Below are 20,461 nucleotides of genomic sequence, written 5' to 3' on the forward strand. Positions count from 1 at the left end.
CACAGAAGGAGGAGTCCATGCTGGCTCTCCATGGAGCTATTCAGTCAGTCCTACTCCTCCGTTTGATCCCCATAGCCCTGCAAGTCTATTTCCTTCAAGTGGCCATCCAATTTCCTTTTAAAGTCATTGAGTGTCTCTGCTTCCACCACCCTTGTGGGCAGAAAGTTCCAGGTCATTACACCCGCTGCATAAAAAAGTTCTTCCTCATATTCTCCCTGCATCTCTTGCCCAAAACCTTCACTCTGTGTCCCCTAGTCCTCGTACCGTTAGTCAATGGGGACAGTTTTTCCTTGTCTAACTTATCTAAGCCCATCATAATCTTATACACTTTTCTTAAATCTCCCCTCAGTGTCCTTTTGTTCTAAGAAGAACAACCTCATTTTTCCCAACCTGACCTTGTAACTAAAATTTCCTATCCCTGGAACCATTCTGGTAAATTTCCTCTGTACCCTCTCAGGGACCCTCACATTCTAAAGTGTGGTGATCAGAACTGGACGCAGTACTCCAGTTGGGGCTGAACCAGAGCTTTATAAAGGTTCAGCGTAACATCCCTGCTTTTGTACTCAATGCCTCTGTTTATGAAACCCAAGATCGCATATGCTTTACTAACCACTCTGTCAAAGATCGATGCACATGCACCCCCAGGTCCCTCTGTTCCTGTACACTCTTTAGAACTGTGCCATTAAGTATATGTTGCTTTTCCCTATTCCTTCTGCCAAAATGTATCACCTCACACTTGTCAGTATTAAATTCCATCTACCACCTTTCTGCCCAATCTGCTAGCTTATATATGTCCTATTGCAGGTGTTTCATATCATCCTCACTGTTTGCCAAACCTCCAAGTTTGGTGTCATCGGCAAATAGAGTAGATAAATCCAGTTACAGAGCTAGCAGTGGCATAGAGCGCCAAATAGCTCCCTCTGGTCTTTGTCTAATCTCATTTAGTACAGTGACAGGGTGACTTGCTGAGTATTTCCAGCATTTCTTGTTTTTAGAATCTGATTTGTCTGTGGTGACCTAAGGTGACACCAGACTCCCCACTAGGCTCACTGAAACAAGGGCTGCCACATAACTGTAACCCAGATAGTGTCGCTGCCTCAGGAAGGGGGTGGGAGAATTGGAAGCAAAGAGCGGGGATGGGGAGGGGTACAGTTAGACTTGGGTCGATGAGTCTCAATAAAGGTAATTGAATGATGTAAGGAACATAATGGTTAATGAACATCTGTGTTGAGTAGGTTAATACCAGTGAACTTTCCAGAATGATACCAGATATGTGGAAGTTCAGTTATATGAAGCAATTGAAGAAACTGGGGTTGTTTTCCTCAGAGCGGTGATTTAAGAGGCATTCAAAATCATGAAGGGTGTTGGTAGTTTCTCCTTATTTATTCTATTCCCAGTAGAAGAAGGGTTGATAACCAAAGGACACAGATTTATGAAAATTGGCCAAAAAATAGGGGAGAGATGAGTATTTTTGCTTAGCAAGTTATGATGATCTGAACTGCAATGCCTAAAAAGGTGGTGGAAGCAGATTCAATAATAACTTTCAAAAGGGAGTTGGAACATGAAGGGGAAAAGTTTGGAGGTTATGGGGAAGGAACAAGGGAGTGGAAGTGGGGCTAATTGCATAGCTCTTTCAAAGAGCTGGCACAGGTACTATGGGCCAAGTGGCTTCTTTCTGTGCTGTATCAATTGATGAGCATGTCCTGGTTGTGATATTTTTCCACCGATGTGTGGCATTAAGGCAAATTGTGGTTCCTCAACTGCTGTCCCAGCTAAGATCAGCTAACTCAGCACAGACTTTGAGGTTAAACCTCCAGATTTTCTAGGCTGTATGGCTCAGTACCATGTCAAGTATTTACACACTAAGCTATCGGGGGGCAGTTAAATGTTTCTAAAAATCTGATAACTAAGTGAAGCTATGACAATCCTCATTGTCAAAGCCCTTCATTCTACTTAGACAATAACACTAAGTTAAAACAGCTTTATTTTTGATTTCCATACAGTGGTATAAATATTTTTGTAAGCATTGTATTTTAGGGTAGGAACCTTTTTTTAGTAGGAGTGCACGTTATTTTTATTTATCCAGCCATCACTGATCACATGACTCTTGGCTGACTCATTCATATTTATATTTTGAAAATAAAATGTTGCAACAGTGCAGAACTTTGTCAGTGAAATGATGCGCTTAAATTTTTTTGTCAGTATATTTCCTTGCCTCCTCTTTCCCAAAGTCGTTGACTTTTTTTTGGGGAAGGGATTGTTTCCACAGACACTGATTTCCTTCCAGCACCTTGCCCTTGTGGCTATCAGTCATGCATGGACCTTGATAGTTGGGTGTCAACCAAGAATTCAAGCATGCAGGGTGTGGTCCTGTCCTCAGCCAATAACCTCACAAATCCTTTCAGCTCGATAGCAACGTATCGTGGGAACCCAGACTAACCAAGAGACGTTAAGACCAGTTGCAGCTACCTTACTGTCATAGGTCAGCTAACTAACTCGGCACAGCCCAAGAACCAAACCCAGAGCTTTAGTACTCTTGTGTGTTGTGGCTATTCACTGGATAAACTCACTGAGCCATCAGGGAATCTCTCAATAAGTGTCTTACCAAAAAGGGAAGAAAATGTTCCTAACCGTCCAGCCTTTGTGCTTTCCTTCTTTCTACAGATCTCCTTAGCTGCTGCCTTGTATGAGAAAGGTCTGCTGATGACTGAATATCCGCTACTGCCTAAGAGGGACTGATCTTTTACTAGGAGCTGGACCTTTTAAAAGAGTTTCATATCCAGTTATAGTCTATTACAAGTTAGCATAGAATTGTTCATTGTACAAACTACTTTAATATTGAATTTGTTTTAAATAGGTTTTTTTTCAGTCTGACTAGTCCGAAAACATGCCCTTTTTTTAATGCAATAATCAGATATTGGTTTAAATCCAAAGATGAAGTGAGACCATCCCACTACTGAGGAATCAATGCCTTTTTAACTGTAATGGCTGTGTATTTAATGGTTTGTATCTTTACACTATTATTGAAGTGTCCTTTATATTTTGCCGTATTCTGTGAATGTGCAGCAAAACAATCAGATTAAGTGAGGTAGAGACGTGCACAATATGCACATAAGCATTTGAATTATGGTTTTATAGTGGGTACCACGATATGGGAGGGTGACAGAATGCTCTGAAAAAATAACTATTAAAACAAATTATTTAACCTTCCTTCTCGGTTTTGTATTTGTGTGGATGGAGGAGAAGTAAGAATGATGAAGCACACTTCAAAAAATATTCAATTTTCTTGAAAACTTGCACTCCAAGGGCTGAATTTAGTGAGGCCATTTGGAGTGGGAATGGAGGCGTGGGGGGCCAGAGAATCGGGTTGGATGCATCTGCCCAGAAATCCGACATCCCGATGTCTATTCCGGACTTAGTCAGCAGTGGGAAAGCACAAGGCGGCACTGCCGCTCCGATGCCACGTGAGTGCAATTTAATTTGTAGAATAGATACATTTGCATGTGATTGATAGCGATTCACTGTGGGGCTAGAAATTAAGTGGATGACGGTGGCCCTCGCATGCCTTTGGATCCCCAGCAGTTGAAAGGTGGCAGAATCAATGCCGTGCTGCAGCATGGCGCATAAGTCAGTGACGGCTGATTGATTACCTGACATGGGTCTCCTACAGCATGTCTTTATGGACCCCTGTGGCGTGATGCAGTGCCTCCAATGGAGGGAGGGCCAGGCAGCAGCTGCCCACGAAGCTCTATGATGAGAGCAACAGCAGCCAGCCATGCCAAGAAGCATCCACCTGTGCCAGAAAGTATACCGGACTTGACACGGCTACCTCCAAATGTCCGAGTGGCATTGTCAGTGAAGACTGTGGCTTTTTAGGGTGCCCCGCTCGCCTTCAGGGATGAATTAGGGATAAGGGCTACCCATTGAAGACATGGCGACTCACGCCTGTGAGGAACCCTTGCACTGCAGTAGAGGAGAGATGCAATACTTGCCACGCTCCACATGAGCGACCATCGAGCAGGCCATTAGGCTGCTGAAGATGAGATTCCTGGATGAATCTGGTGGAGCACTGCAGTGTGCCCCAGCGAGGGTCTCGTGTATCGTGGTGATCTGCTGTACTCTGCACAATCTAGCACTGTAGAGCAGGGAGGCCTTGGATGATGAGGCTGTAATTGAACGACACTCCTTTTGGGCGGCGCAGTGGTTAGCACCGCAGCCTCACAGCTGCAGCGACCCGGGTTCAATTCTGGGTACTGCCTGTGTGGAGTTTGCAAGTTCTCCCTGTGTCTGCGTGGGTTTCCTCCGGGTGCTCCGGTTTCCTCCCACATGCCAAAGACTTGCAGGTTGATAGGTAAATTGGCCCTTATAAATTGCCCCTAGTATAGGTAGGTGGTAGGGAAATATAGGGACAGGTGGGGATGTGGTAGGAATATGGAATTAATGTAGGATTAGTATAAATGGGTGGTTGATGGTCGGCACAGACTTGGTGGGCCGAAGGGCCTGTTTCAGTGCTGTATCTCTAAATCAAAATCAAAATCCTCCACCGACAAGGGGACTTCAGTGCTGTGACAGAAATGGCCAGCACTGGATAGGAGAAGAGAGGGAATAGAGGGAGGCCCAGGCGGCAGCTGCGGCTGCCCACAAAGCTCTGTGACGAGAGCAACAGCAGCCAGTTGTGCCAATAAGGGCCCACCTGTGCCAGAAAGTGGACCGGATTCAACTCGGCTACCTCCGAATGTCCGAGAAGCATTGTCATTGTCAGTGAAGACTGCAACTCTCCAGGGAGGCCTTCACTGACATATGCGCCATGCTGCGGGACTAGTTGTGACCTATGGGATTCGGTGGTCACCCCATGCCAGTGAGCCTGAAAATCACAGTGGCACTTTTATGCATCTGGATCTTTCCAGGGATTCACATAAGGAGGTACTAGGAAAGGTGACTTAAAGCTTGATAAAAGAGATGGGTTTAAGGAACATCTTAAAAGGAGAGATTTAGGCTAGAATTCTAGAGTTTTCGGCCACCAATGAGGGGCTAAGGAAACTGTGGATGCAGAAGTGCTAGATTTGAAGGAACATAGAATTCTTGGAAAGTTTTAGGGTATGAAGAGGTTAGACAGGGAGGGGCAAGGCCTTGGAGGGAGATGAACGTGAAGATGAGAATTATAAAATGAGGGCATTGCTGGACCAGGAGCCAATGTAAGTCAGCAAGCTTGTTGCGTGTCAGAATATAGGCAGCAGAGTTTTGGATGAGATCAGAATTACAGAGGGAAAAAGATGAGAGGCCAGCCAGAAGAGAATTAGAGTACACCACTCTGGTGGTGACAAAAATATGGATGAAGATTTTAGCAGTAGATGGGCTGAGGCAGAGACTGAGACGGACGATATTATGGAGGAATAGCGAAGGGTATTTGATTCGAGTATATAATGAAGCAGGCAATAGAGTCATAGCTAATAAAAACAAATGCTGGAACCACTCAGCAGGTCTGGCAGCATCTGTGGAAAGAGAAGCAGAGTTAACGTTTCGGGTCAGTGACCCTTCTTCGGAGTCATAGAGTTATCCAGCACAGAAACAGGCCCTTCGGCCCATCGTGTCTGCTGGCCATCAAGCACCTATCTATTCTAATACTATTTTCCAGCACTTGGCCCGTAGCCTTGTAAGCTATGGCATTTCAAGTGCTCATCTAAATACTTCTTAAATGTTGTGAGGGTTCCTGCCTCTACCACCTCTTCAGGCAGTGTGTTCCAGATTCCAACCACCCACTGGGTGAAAAACTTTTTCCTCAAATCCCCTCTAAACCTCCTGCCCTTTACCTTAAATCTATGTCCCCTGGTTATTGATCCCTCCACAATGGGGAAAAAGTTTCTTCCTATCTGTCCTATCAATGCCCCTCATAATTTTGTATACCTCAATCAGGTCCCCCTTCAGCCTTCTCTGCTCTAAGGAAAACAACCCCAGCCTATCCAGTCTCTCTTCATAGCTGAAATGCTGCAGCCCAGGCAACATCCTGGTGAATCTCCTCTGCACCCTCTCCAGTGCAATCACATCCTTCCTATAGTGTGGTGACCAGAACTGTACACAGTACTCCAAGCTGTGGCCTAACTAGCATTTTATATAGCTCCGTCATAAGCTCTTTTGCTCTTATATTCCATGCCTCGGCTAATAAAGGCAAGAATCCCATATGCCTTCCTAACCACCTTATCTTCCTGTGCTGCTGCCTTCAGATCTATGGACAAGTACACCAAGGTCCCTCTGTACTTCCTAGGGTCCTTCCATCTATTGTATATTCCCTTGCCTTGTTAGTCCTCCCAAAATGCATCACCTCACACTTCTCAGGATTAAATTCCATTTGCCACTGCTCTGAGCATCTTACCAGCCCATCTATATCATCCTGTAATCTAAGGCTTTCTTCCTCACTATTTACGACACCACCAATTTTCGTGTCATCTGCGAACTTACTGATTATAGCTCCTACATTCATGTCTAAATCATTTAATGTACACTACAAACAGCAAGGGTCCCAGCACCAATCCCTGCGGTGCACCAATCCCTGCGGTACACCACTGGTCGCAGGCTTCCACTCGTAAAAGCAACCCTCTGCCTCCTGCCACTAAGCCAATTTTGGATCCGATTTGCCAAATTACCCTGGATCCCACGGGCTCTTACCTTAACCAATCTCCCATGTGGGACCTTATCAAAAGCCTTACTGAAGTCCATGTAGACTACATCAACTGCCTTATCACCTCCTCGAAAAATTCAATCAAGTTTGTTAGACACGATCTCCCCCTGACAAAGCCATGCTGACTATCCCTGATTAATTCTTGCCTTTCCAAGTGGAGATGAATCCTGTCCCTCAGAATTTTTTCCAATAGTTTCCCTACCCCTGATGTTAGACTCACTGGCCTGTAATTACCTGGTTTATCTCTGCTACCCTTCTTGAATAATGGTACCACATTCACTGTCCTCCAATCCTCTGGTACCTCTCCTGTGGCCAGAGAGGATTTGAAAATTTGTGTCTGAGCCCCTGCTATCTCCTCCCTTTCCTCACATAACAGCTTTGGATACATCTCATCTGGGCCTGGGGATTTATCCACTTTAAAGCCTGCTAAAACAGCTAATATTCCCTTTCAGCGTTAATTTGTTCAAGTATATCACAATCCCCCTCCCTGATCTCTACACCTACATCGCTCTTTATAGTGAACACAGATGAAAAGTAATCATTTAAAACCTCACCTATGTCCTCTGGCTCCACACACAGATTGCCACTTTGGTCCTTAATGGGTCCTACTCTTTCCCTGGTTATCCTCTTGCCCTTAATATACTTATAAAACGCCTTGGGATTTTCCTTTATCTTGACCGCCATTGTTTTTTCATGTCCCTGCTTTGCACTCCTAATTACTTTATTAAGTATCCTACACTTTTTATACTCCTCTAGGGCCTCCGCTGATTTCAGCCCTCTGAATCTGCCATAAGCCTCCTTTTTTTCCCTTATCCAATCCTCTATATCCCTCGACATGCAGGGTTCCCTGGCCTTGTTGGTCCTACCCTTCACCTTTATGGGAACATGTTGGCCCTGCACTCTCACTATTTCCTTTTTAAATGACTCCCACTGGTCTGATGTAGACTTTCCTACAAGTAGCTGCTCCCAGTCCACATTGGCCAGATCCTGTTCTATCATATTGAAATCAGCCTTCCCCCAATTCAGTGCTTTTATTTCCGGTCCCTCCTTGTCCTTTTCCAATCTTGGTGATGAAGCGGATATGAGGTCTGAACATGTAAGAATGCAGTTCGTCAGACCATTTTGGACATATGCTGAATGGATTTATTTAAAAAATGATGAATTAATTTCTGGAAATCACACAAATGTGACCACAGTAAGCCATCCAGCCCATTGTGTCAGTGCTGGTTTAGGCTCCACATCAGACCTGTCTCTTTGAATGCTTTATCCCCTGCTCTTAATTTTTCCTCGCAAGTATTCATCAAATTTTCTCTTCAATGATTTAGTTTGTTTCAGTAGTGACTTGTAGTATGGCATTCGCTATCCTAATTCGTCTTTTGTGTGACTGCTTAAATTCACTTGATATAATTGTCCTAGTGTTAGGCCTTCTCTGAACCGTCTACTTGAGAAATGGGCACCTTGGCGCAAAGCAGCATCTGAAGAGAATATCGAGGAATGCTTTCAAAGGTATATTGAGAATTGTACATTAATAATGTTTAGTTTTGTTTCCTAATGAAATGGGCTAGACTTAGTTTAGCAATATGAACTCCATTGATCATTCAGCAAGTAATTGGACACATTTCTGCTTCAGTAGAAGGATATAGGTTTGAGATGGGCAGATAATTAGACTAGGTCTTGAAGACATGGAGCTGGATTTTCATTTCGGAGGTGGGAAACTGAGAGTGGGAATGGTTTTGGGTCAGAAACCCACCTCCTGTAGGAAACTGATTCAGATTGCAATTTTCAGATGGGTAAGCCCTTAATTGGTATGGAGACAGATTTCCTGTCCACTTAGAGCCAGTGTGATTGAAAATGGAGGTGGGTCAGATCAAGTGTGGAGCTCATGTATACACCCCATGGCAGCCATCACTGAGGCTGCTGGTTGTCCTGAGGGAGAGATTTGCCTTCCAAAGGGAAGTGAGATGTCACAGGGGAGCTGGAGGCCTGGCACTGGGGCTTGAGCAGACCCTCACTTCATTTATGCCTACCTTGATTTAATGAGGGAGAGGAGGGAGGTCCTCTTCTTGGAGGATGATAGGAGGAAGTCACCTCATCATGCAGCAGGGGCAGCGCTCTGTTCAGTGTTATTCCCCCTCTGCCCCCTCTTCCTCCTCACTTACTTCCTGCTCCTCCCCCATTGAACTGTCTCCTTCCAGGGCCACACTGTCCTCAAGTTCAACAAGTTTCTGGAGGGCCATTTTATGGAGAGCACCGGAGACCACCACAAGGACAGAGAACATTGCAGGGGGCTTTTGGAGGATGCCACCCGACTGGTCCAGGCACTGGAATCGTACCTTCAAAAACCCGATGGCCTGCTCAATAGTTGGCCTGCTGAGCAGGTGGCATTAGTTGTATTGCCTCTGTGTCTCTATCAAGGGGCTCCTGTAGAGGGTCAGAAGCCATCTGTCCAGGGGATTTCCCTTGTCCCCTTGGATGCATCCATGCACTATGGGGGATGGAATGAAGGACTGAGGCAACCTGGACTGGCAGAGAATGATGGGGTCATGGCAGCTGCGAGGAAAGCAAGCTCACACATGGAGGAAGCTCTTGTGGTCGCAGACCATTTGGACATTGAGGGAGTGGAAGCCCTTCCTGTTGATGAATCTCGCTGGCTGGTCGCGAGGTGTCTTGATGCCCTGCACCTGGGGGAAGCCAGTGCTGGAGGCTGAACCAAATGCCCTCAGTGCCTGCGCAGGCCCATCTGTGTGTGTAGTCTCTGCCCTCCTGAAAATGGCATCTGTGACCTGCCTAATGGTCTGATGAGTTCCCAACTGCGAGATGCCACCTAAATCGCAGTTGATTCCTGGAATGACCTGGTTGCATAGATGTTTAGGGGGACGGAGATCTTTACATCTGCAGGTAGGGCACTGCCATGGGGACCACGAGGCCGCAGGTCATTGTGGGTCAGAGCACACAGATCTGAGACAATCTGTCTGTCATTTGCAGGTAGCTGACTCTTGGGCGATGCATTGTATATCTTGGGTAGCACCTTCCTCCCCTTGCAGACCCCCGCTGTGCTCCTCTGGCCTCCTGCTGTCTAGGAGGTTGCATCTGCCGCAGCTCATCCTGGCTGCTCTATCCAATGTCAGAGTAGACTGTTCCCATCTGAACTCCTTCAGCTGGGCTTTGTGTGTTCACCAGGCCTTCCCCTGCCAACCCCAGCTGCTAAACTGATGCCTGTAGGCTCACGTCCCTCTCTGATTCCTGCCACTCACCACTGAGAAAATCAAGTCTTACAGCTGCAGCAATGGCCACGCTGCGGCACTTTTGAAGCAGTTGCGTTTTACTTTGGGTCTCTGCTGTATTTTAATCCGTCCTTCCCATAGGCCTCGTTGCCCCCCACTGTGTTCCTGACTTGAACACCCTGCCATGTTCCCCATATGGCATCCTCCATCCTCCCAGCTTTTGAAAATTTAAAACTGCTGCTGACAAGCCTATTAATGAGCTTCTCAATGAGCTCAACAGGCAATTAATTGGAGACGTGAACCTGACCCATTCCCTTGCTGCAGACCTCCCCTTTAAAAATGACGTTGCATTCTGGAGGCAGCAGGTCCTAGTGCCGGTCCTCGAGAATGCAATTTTTAAATGGTGCTCACCTCTGCACCAACACTCAGCGGGCTTTAAAAATCCAACCCTTGTAGTCGGGATGAGCCAGATAATGTTTCACCTACGTATTTTAACGAAAGCACAATATTTACAAAATGTGACACAGATTTGTTTGCCCCTTTTTATTAGTTTCATTGCTTTCTAAACACTTTGATTTTGGTGTGTTCTCAGTATCAGGTTTGCTGTTTTGAAGCTTTCTCTTTTGCACTTTTATCCAGGATTGTGGTAGGACTTGCTGTCCTATTTTGTGAGTGCATATATTCATAGTAAGATAAATATCCATCACTGTCAACGTCATCCTTTTCCAAAACTTCATCTGTCATTTCTGTACCAAAAGAAAACAGTGAAGATATGATTCGAAAGACAGGCTGATTGATGAATATCTGATGGAGTAAAATCAACTTTGTTCTGTACGACAAACAATAGCTCTGTATCGGCAATTGCAATTTATAGCAGACTTGCAGTAAACTGAGGAGCCAGGGAAGTTCTTGTGTTAAAATCTTTTCAATTCGGTTTAATATTTTGGCCTGGTAATTGAACAGCAATTTGCATTATCTGATGTTTAAGACCAGGGTAGGTGTCAACATCCCAAATTCATGTGAATTTAAACCGCTGAGTGTTACAGGAAAGCATGCACTGTACACAAGACAGAATGGAAATTGCACTTTGGGCACAATCGGCAATCGAGGTGCAAATTGCACTGTAAATTGTGCTAGTTTTCAGAGTTGATTTTAGGTTCAAGTTTCCACTCCAACTAGTTTGCATAATCACAGACGTAAAATCTTCCATGAACCCAGTGCAATTGGGCAGCACTAAAAATATTCCTTGATATATTTAGGAGTGGTAACCAGGTGCAGATTTATTAATACAACTGAAAATAGGTTTATCACAATTACTAAGGATTTTAGTAAGTGTCTAGTCCACCACCTGTGAGTAATCTGGTTTTAAATAATTGAAAATGACATTTTCAAACTATACAGAATCATTTACTAGTTTCATTGGTGTGCAGTAGTCAGTTTCTTAGTAAATTAAACATTTATTAATTAAAACTTGCATTAGTGTTCTTGCACCTATAGAAAAAAGCTTAAATTTAAAACCCTCCTCAACAGCCTCCAATGGGCACAAGTCGAGGAAACTCTCCTTGGTGATTAATTCGATCTGGGGCTGTGGTCAGTTTTGTGAGCAAGGCTGGATTCCAGCCTTTTTTTGAAACCACAGAAACAATTACAGGAACTCGATTTGCACTGGAAGCAACTTGCAGTTGAAATTCCTTGATCTTTGTGCTGGTTTGGCCAATTTCAGGTGAATTGCTCTGGAAAAACCAGTGCAACCTAAGGGAAACTCTATCCCAAGCCTTGAAATAATACAAAATTATTTCTTGTGTTGCTTAAAGTGAGTTGGAGGATGTGCTTTTTTTCTGTTATCTATATATGATGAGGAAAGGGTTGCAATAATAAGGATGACAAATGGGATGCAATACTTTTAATATAAATTTATTGAGCTGGATTTTATGAGCCCGCCGTCAATGTCGGCGGTGAGTTCAAACAATGGCGGCCTGCCCACGCGCCAAAGATCCACCGCAATCTCAAGCGTGGTGGCTCATTTAAATAGCCAATCTCATGGAGGGAGTGGGCTGTCCATCCCCGGCAATGGCGTCAGCTGCCTGTGTGCAGGAGCTGGCGCCGTTTTTAAAAGGGCAGCCAGCCCTGCCGCCCAATTTAAATTTTTAAAAGTCCTACCCCCCCCCCCCCCACCCCCAAAATTAAATTAATAAATTTCTAACACCCCTTTCCCCCCCCCAATAACAATTACACTAACTATTTGCCCTCTTCCCCCCCCCCCAAAAACATTTACCTTTTATATCTGACCTTCCCCCCCCCCGCCCCATAAAATGCACTAGGTTTAAGGTTCAACCCTTCCCACCATCCCCTATACCCATTAGGTATATTTGACACTGTCCCCCACCACCCGCACTGACAAACTAACTCCTCCCCCCTCCCCCACCAGTGTGGTGCCATGTTTCCCCGGACGGGGATCTGAAGGTGTGGGAGTGCCGGCCACTGTGCCGAAGATCACAGCGGGCCCTCAAGATCGCAGGTATGTCTATGTAATTTAATCATTTTATTCATTTGAATATTTAAATTGTGGTCCTGTCGCCCAGCGGAGGGGGGGCCACCACGTAGCCTCTCCCCCGCCGGGAGGATCGGGCCGGGGCCCTCCCGGCATCGAGGTCCGTGGCAGGCCTCATCCAGAACCATCTTCAGGCCCCCCCGCCACAGAACCCGATGCCTGGAAGAGAGCAAAATCCAGCCCGTTGACTTGGGGCTGGAGTGACTCAATCTCATTCTGAAGTGTTTTGATCCAGGGTTAGAGTGATTTGCCTGCACAGTTGATCAAGGGTCTTAATTCATGAATTATACCTATTAGCAATGTCATCACGTCCTTTGTTGCAAAGGAAGCCAGGGCTTCTTCAAGAGACTCTCCCAATGCAGTCATTATTTCCAAGCCATCCAAGAGCATATTTTTATCAAAATCGTGCAGACTGCAGAGAGAGGGGGAGAGATGTTAGCGCATAATTAATGCATTCAGGAGGGAAAGTCTTTTTCTACCAAGTGTGAGAGAAAATTAAAAATGCTGCAAGCAAAGATCACAATAAACATATTTGTGAAGCTTTCCTTTCTGCCTGACAGTCAAAAAGTAAATTTACTCTTGCTGTGGCTATATTTAATTTTGTTTTTAGTCTTTCAATGGAAGGTCACAGATTTGAGGCTCTTTCAGTGGTTGTGCATAAGGTTTTACTGTGCCCAGAAGTGGGGATGCTAGTGAATTTGGCATTTTATTATACTGGTGCACACTACCAGGAAGCACATTCCATTCCCAACAGGTGTAATAATGTTCACACTGAAGAATTATAATTGACACAATTGCTAGCGTGATTTCTACAGTTGATTACCCAAAATTAACAATACATATTAAAATAGTGTATGGCTGTCTGAACCGTATCATAGTCCATTATATGCTTTTTTCTCTTAACCTTTTCTCAAATAAAAAATTAATTTGGTCAACTAATGTGCAGACATTATTAGTATTGCTCTTGATCATTTTTTTCTCTGGATGTGGGCATTGCTGACAAGACCAGTAATTACTGCCCATCACTAGTTGCCCTTGGGAAGGTGACGGTGAGCCGCCCTTCTTGAACCACTGCAGTCGGTGTGGCGAAGGTGCTCCCCAGGTTTTCTGTTAGGTAGGAAGTTCCAGGATTTTGACTCCGCAATAATGAAGGAGCAGCAATATATGTCCAAGTCATGATGATGTGTGATTCAGAAATACATAACTTCCAGTAAGTCTAAATCATCAACAAACAGAAGTGGGAACCTTGACTGTGTCTCCAACCCCGCCCAGACACTGGGTGAATTATAGCACCTCGATCGCAATTTTGACTGAGATAACTAATTGAACTCAGGTCAAGTGTTGAAGCTGGTGCTTTCCTATGGCCTAGTACCACACAATGCCATGCATATATCCACTGAGCTATTAAGGGAGTCCAAGTAACTTTGTGTTCACCGAATTACGCTGACAACCAATTTACTAGACTGATACCTGGAATGGGCAGGCTATCTTTTGAGGAAAGATTGGACAGGCTAGGCTTGTATCCGTTGGAATTTAGAAGAGTAAGAGGCGACTTGATTGGAACATATAAGATCCTGAGGGGTCTTGACAGAGTAGATGTGGAAAGGATGTTTCCCCTTGTGGGAGAATCTAGAAGCAGGGATCACTGTTTAAGACCGAGATGAGGAGAAATTTTTCTCTTAGAGGGACGTGAGTCTTTGGAATTCTCTTCCTCAAAAGGCGGTGGAAGCAGAGTCTTTGAATATTTTTTAAGGCAGAGAGGTAGATAGATTCTTGATAAGCAAGGGGGTGAAAGGTTATTGGGGGTAGGTGGTAAAGTGGAGTAATCAGTTCAGCCATGAACTTATTGAATGGCGGCGCAGGCTCGAGGGGCCGAGTGGCCTACTCCTGCTCCTAATTTGTATGTTCATATGTTTGTAAGATTGTCAGTCAGGCTCACAGTGTGGCGCATTAGTGTGTACTGGAAGCTACATATATTAATACACAGGGCCCTGTTCTTTGCAGACAGAAAGTACATGTACACACATTGCACCTGTTTCAGCTGAACAAAATAGGTGACAGCCATTTGCTGGTTCATTCCTCAGGGCAATGCCTTGACCAATCGGAGTCAATCTGCCTGGTTTAAATTTCAAACAAAGCTTGGCAATTAACTGTCAGTCACCAGAAACTGGTCCATTCTCTATGGCAACGCCTCTACCAATCAGAGTCCACTTGCCAACTAATTAGCACTCTCTTCTCATACAGTATAAATTTGTTGCTTTCCCTTGCATTGGTATTCTTGCGAATTGTCCTGATGAGTGCAAGGTGAAAAGCTTCAGCAAAAATGACTAGTTTCAGCAATACTCAAGTTCACTGAACTGTTAAGTACCTCCTGCTAAAATTCAACGAGTTGGCATATGATCATTCTGGGAACAAATGTGCTCATGCTGAACAGGTTTGGCTGATGAAAATGGAAAAAGCTGATAATCAAGCCGTGGAGTTGAGAATCTTAGTGGCTGGCGTATAGTTGATCTCCCTTCCTCCTGTCAATAACTACTCAATCACAATAACACACAAAATCAGCTGCAACCCAGCAGGATGGGTTTAAATAGCACCATATTAACTTTGCTGACAACATTTTCAGGAGCTTCTTAGATCAGTTATAAGGAATTACTGATTGCTTCTTCAGGATAATTGGCTTTTCTCGGTTGAGAGAGAAAATACATTCATTGATCCACTTAGGCTGAGGGATTCCTTTTTAATATTATATTGTAGAAACAACTGACTGGTATAATGTTGCAATAGAATGTTAGATGTTGGTAGACAAAATAAACAGCATGTAAAAATTCTGGAATTGTATTTCTGCCAGATATTATGGAACTATTTCCAGTACATAGTTAAATGGGAATTTATGCTTTTGCCCTTTTTTGAGGTTCCTTTGAGTGGGTTAAAAACAAAGAGCGAAAATGGTCATTTAGAAAGTTCCTGGGCTCTAAGAATGCTGTCCAACAGTCATTTATTCAGTATAAATTACGTACTATGGGTTCAGCTAACTGGAGTGTGCAATTTATGTGAAAAATAGAAGCATGGCGTAAAAAGTGTAAAATAAAAGTGTAGCTCCAAGTAATGGAACATCTGAAGCTGCATCAAGGCAGCCCAAAGCTCGCATGTTCCATTTAAATAATTCCAGGACTTTGAAATAGCTCTTGTCAACTGCCCAAAAGTTCAAATTGACCCTGTTAACCAGTTGTGTGCTGTAATGTGCCAATAGAACACTGCTCTGCAGCGTGCTGTGGTGGAGGAGATCTCATGAATTCTTTCTGCCAGTCTTTCTTCTAGTACAATGTACAAAATGCTCTTCCTCACCTCCACCATTCCCAACACAGTTCAAATATCAGGTTCATTTGCGAATTGCAAATGTCTGCTCGATGACTTTCCTGACTCTCAATAGGGCATTGTGTGTTTTCTGTAAAGAGGTACAGGGTTTGTGTTGTATCGTCATGAATAATATTTCCAAAGCGTCACCCAGCCAACCAATCAGTCTTGGTGATGTAAATTGAGGGATAAATATTGGAATATATATGAAGATCTTCAGCAGAAGTGCAGATGTATCTGACTTACGTGAAATAATAGAATTCCAACTCTTCTACTGACATTTCATCCAAGTCGAGCTCGCCAAGATGGTGCTTCAACTCCTCCTGAAGATGACTAGAATGGTTTTTTATTGAATATAAAATTGTAAGCATTGCAGAATTCTTTATCTATGGTCAAAATGGGAACCTGAACAACAAAATTTTCCATTCGCTGCCCCCCCTCGCCGCCCCCCCCCCCCCCCCCCACCCCCCACGCAGATAGCACAGACGTCTGCTAAGATTTTGTTTCTGATGCATCAGAGATGTCTCGTCCCTCACCCAAGTGGCTATTCATGGTATGAGGCCAGGCAATTAATTCTGGAAAGACTGTTGGGGAATCTCACAGCTGAGTCTGATCCTCTCCTCTGCTGTCCACACATGTATATTTACCAATCTGAGTCAACTGGCATCAACAACAGCAAGTTGCATTTATGTAGCATCGTTAAAGCAGTGAAATGACCAAGGCATTTCACAGGAGAATAATCAAACGCCGAATGACATAAAGAAATATTCAGGCAGATAACCACAAACATAACCAGCAAGCTAGGTTTTAAGAAGCATCTTAAAAGAGGAAGGAGAAGTAGAGAGGTGGAGAAAATTAGGGAGGGAATTCCAGAGCATAGGGCCCAGGCAGCTAAAGACACAGCCTCCAATAGTGGAGGGTTTAAAAGCAGGGAAGTGCAAGAGACCAGAATTGGAGGAGTGCAACGATCTAGGAGGGTTGTGGGGGCTGGAAACGATTACAGAGAAAGGACAGAGGCGAGGGATTTGAAAACGAGGATTAGAATTTTAAAACCGAGATACTGCTGGACTAGGAGACAAGGTCGATCAGCGAGCACAAGAATAATGGGTGAACGAAACTTGGTGTGAGTTAGGATATGGTCAGCAGAGTTTTGGATGAGATCAAGCTGACTGCATACTATAGAGGCTCTTGGCATTATACAGCTCAGTGCCAGATTATATTCTACATAAAATACTGTGGATGCTGGAAATCTGAAATTAAAACAGAAAGTGCCGGAAATACTCAGCAGGTCTGGCAGCATCTGTGGAGAGAGAAGCAGAGTTAATGTTTCAGGTCTTAAACATTAACTCTGTTTCTCTCTCCACAGATGCTGCCAGACCTGCTGAGTATTTCCAGCATTTTCTGTTTTCATATTCTCATATATCTACTGAACTACCAGAGTGACGTGTGCGTTTCTATAATATAACTCTTATATAGAAAGTAGCCTTACTTCCTGTGTTATGATTTTCAAGCCATGCTTTACATGTTACATGAAAGCTAGGATTCAGTATACCGATAAATACATGTCCAGCAACCAGACGAATTCGTACGAAGGAACATTCTGGGGTTTTACCTCAGGTTTGTTGCCTTACGCGGGTCCCAAACTGTCATAACCAGCTCAAATCAAAATGAATGTAATCTATCCACCCTCGGTTAGGTTACCCACAAGCTGCTGAGTGAGTGAATGAACCGTTTCTTGCTAAATCATCAAGGAAGAAGCCACGATCCCAAACTCCTCCTGATCTCAATTCCAGAGCCTGGGTCTCTCCTCTCAATGTTCCCAGACCTCAGGAACCCCACCCAGCCACCCTCCCTCTATACTCCGGCTCCAAGGACCTTCCCCAGAACTCAGAACCTAATGTGGCCAGATCACAGAACACTTCACCCAATCCCCTGAGAACCCCTTCACAGAGTTTCTGCACTCCCCTCCCAACGTTTGCATTCCTGTGAAACCTCACAAATTCTTCTGATAGCTGGAGACCTCCATTTCATTACTGCAGTCACTGGGCCCCCTCTGCAGCACTCTCACATCCCACGCCTACTTGCAATGATTATGAAACAGTATCTCTCAAACTTCGTGGTGTAACAGCACAGTTTTTATAACACCTCTGGCGCTTTGCAAGCAACATCAAGAGACTCCAACTGGTAAAATAAGCTCAGAATAACAGGGAACAAAATATGGTTTGTAGTCTGTAAGAGTTTGCAACAAACTTACTGGTGATTGGTGATGATGCTTCTGTTGTGAAACGCATCCACCAGTATTCCCTCCTTGGGAACTGTAGGCTGGGGAGAATCACTACATATTGATAAACGACCAAAACTGAAGAAAAACATGCAGAGAACTCCAGGGTGCGACATCTTTGACCCAACTCCTCCGTGCCTTCCTCATTAAGCTGCACTTGTTCTCAGCAGATGCACGACTCCCACAACACCTTTATCTGTACTGATATTGAGTGCAATATGTTCTGGTTGTAGTTTTGCCAAATTGCGGCTTAATGGTTTCAGAACATCTGCTGTCCTTCAGTTTAGTGTGACAAAATATTCAGCTTCTCCTGACTGCAACAATGTAACTGATTGATTTGTAACATTACTTCCCTTTCATGAGGCAAGCTGTCCCACGTTACCTTGCCCAAAAAAAACAGCATTTGCGTTTCAAAATCTGAATGAAAGGAAGACTGCAGGGAGCTTGTTAAATATTCCAAGCAACACATGGATCAGTTACTTTGTTATTTAAATTAGCAAGTCGTGAGCCTGCCAAATGATGTAAATTAATTTTTTTTAACCTCTGCTCTTATAGATCATTTGGCAAAAGCAACATTCAACTGAGCCAATAGAGAGAGAGCAGCAGGAGTTCAGCCACAACCCGCTCTGGGTTGGCTGACGTAGGAGGCGATAGATGTGCTTCTACCCTAGTGCCCTGGGCGAGGGAGGGAACTCATTCCCCCACCCCTACCCCCACAGCACTCGTGGACTGTCCCTGAGCAAGAACAAGAACCAGGAGAAGAGGGTGAAAAAGTCATTGTGGGAACACACAGGACATATCCTGATTGCCCAATCATTTTCCTGATTTAGGTTTTTAGTCCAATGGTCCTATTTTAGGTCAACCGGCTTTTTCTGCACAAACATAACAGGTTAGGATTCAGTGTAAATCTCACAAAAACGTATCTGTTTATTATTACATCGCCTGTCACAGTGTTATAATAGTGCCTGTCTCTTGAGCTTTGTAAATACAAACATTTTCTCTAATTTAAGAGCATGACAGCCCCCCATTTTACTTTCATTTTTAGTTATTTTTTCTTCCTTTTTTTTACATTCTTTTTTACATTTTTTACAATCTTTTTTTGCATTTATTTCATTTCATCTTAGTTTGTTCAGTTTGCTTACCCACTGTTTTTTTCAGGGGTTTTTTCAGGTTTGCACTTGCTGCTGTTCAATATTCAGTGTATTCACACCTAATCTGTACTAATGCTTTGTCTTTCAACACACCATTAACATATTATTTGCCTTTGCTCCGTGACCTTTTGGTCAGCTATGTGGCCTGGTCCAATCTGCACCTTCTCCTTTGTTATCTCTCGCCCCACCCCCACCTCACTTGCTTATAACCTGTGACTTTTCTAATATTTGTCAGTTCCGAAGAAGGGTCACTGACCCGAAACGTTAACTCTGCTTCTCTTTCCACAGATGCTGCCAGACCTGCTGAGTGATTCCAGCATTTCTTGTTTTTGTTTCAGATTTCCAGCATCCGCAGTATTTTGCTTTTATTGCAAACATTTTCTCTGTTTAGGTTATTGACTGTGCGAGTGAGGACCAGATAGATCATTAAAGGAGAAGATTTTCATTAGTCCAATGCAAACTTCTCCAATACTGCTCACCTGTTAGTAGAATTTATTGTGTAAATAATTGTGTTCCTGTGATGACCTGACATTTCCAGTCAGTAAGCTGTAGAGTTGATGCAAACCATGGGCTTTGCTCACAAATACAAGTACAAGGAATTACATAGAATATACATCACAGGAACGAACCATTCAGCTGAACTAGTTGTGCTGGTGTTCATACTCTACATGAATCTACTCCTATTCCACCTACCTCATCTCACCCTTTCAGCATATCCTTCTATTCCCTTTTCTCTCGTATTCGTCTACTTTCCTTTTGAATGTATCTAAGTTATTTGCCACACCACTTCCTGTGGTAGTGAGTTCCACATTCTAACCACTCTCTGAGTAAAGAAATTCCTCCTCATTTCCCTAGTGGATGTATCAGTAATGATCTTGTTGTCATGCTCAGAAGGAGAATGAACTGGAGAAGTTATGAAATAAAGAAATCAACTGTTAAACTGAACTACAAGAATATGGACCTATTTGTACCACGGACAAAATGGCATAGAGGTCAGGTGACCCCCTCCTGTACTGTCAATAAACAAGCCTGCTTGCAAAGATGAAACTCATTAACTGCATGTGAATTAGTTCTGGGGAAAACCCATTGGAATTGAAAGGAGCCCATTACATGTTGATGACTCCTATCTACAGGAAAGAACTGACAAAAGTTCTGTAAGGCAGACTGACTCCACAGCCCAAAACAAGATGTATAGGTGTGAAGTAGCACCATTGTAACATAATG

At 44.0% G+C, this 20,461-nt stretch overlaps 2 protein-coding genes across 3 annotated transcripts in view; one reads left to right on the top strand and one right to left on the bottom strand.

Moving 5' to 3' along the window:
* riox1 (ribosomal oxygenase 1) overlaps positions 1-3,200 on the top strand; it is a 48,314-nt gene extending 45,114 nt beyond the window's left edge. For both annotated transcript variants that reach the window (XM_068045355.1, XM_068045356.1), the window contains exon 15: positions 2,665-3,200. In XM_068045355.1, the coding sequence (XP_067901456.1) occupies positions 2,665-2,739 (75 nt within the window). In that variant the 3' untranslated portion in view covers positions 2,740-3,200. The remainder of the gene's footprint in view (positions 1-2,664) is intronic.
* Positions 3,201-10,482: 7,282 nt separating this feature from the next.
* LOC137376728 (multiple coagulation factor deficiency protein 2 homolog) lies at positions 10,483-18,202 on the bottom strand. The gene is made up of 4 exons (XM_068045703.1): positions 18,060-18,202; positions 16,052-16,138; positions 12,742-12,863; positions 10,483-10,646 (listed from the first exon to the last, which is right to left on the bottom strand). The coding sequence occupies exons 1-4, from the start codon at positions 18,200-18,202 to the stop codon at positions 10,495-10,497; spliced, it is 504 nt and encodes a 167-aa protein (XP_067901804.1). The 3' UTR covers positions 10,483-10,494.
* Between the last annotated feature and the right edge of the window lie 2,259 nt (positions 18,203-20,461).

The sequence above is a fragment of the Heterodontus francisci genome, chromosome 13 (assembly GCF_036365525.1).
Source record: "Heterodontus francisci isolate sHetFra1 chromosome 13, sHetFra1.hap1, whole genome shotgun sequence".
Lineage (NCBI taxonomy): Eukaryota > Metazoa > Chordata > Chondrichthyes > Heterodontiformes > Heterodontidae > Heterodontus > Heterodontus francisci.

What these genes read in the sequence shown, in the direction of transcription:
- LOC137376728 (XM_068045703.1), bottom strand. Translation starts at nt 18,202, where the DNA reads ATGTCGCACCCTGGAGTTCTCTGCATGTTTTTCTTCAGTTTTGGTCGT. An exon ending in AGCATCATCACCAATCACCA is followed by an intron (nt 16,139 to 18,059) that starts GTAAGTTTGTTG and finishes AAACCATTCTAG; the next exon opens with TCATCTTCAGGAGGAGTTGA. An exon ending in CGTGATGACATTGCTAATAG is followed by an intron (nt 10,647 to 12,741) that starts GTATAATTCATG and finishes CTTTTGGTACAG; the next exon opens with AAATGACAGATGAAGTTTTG.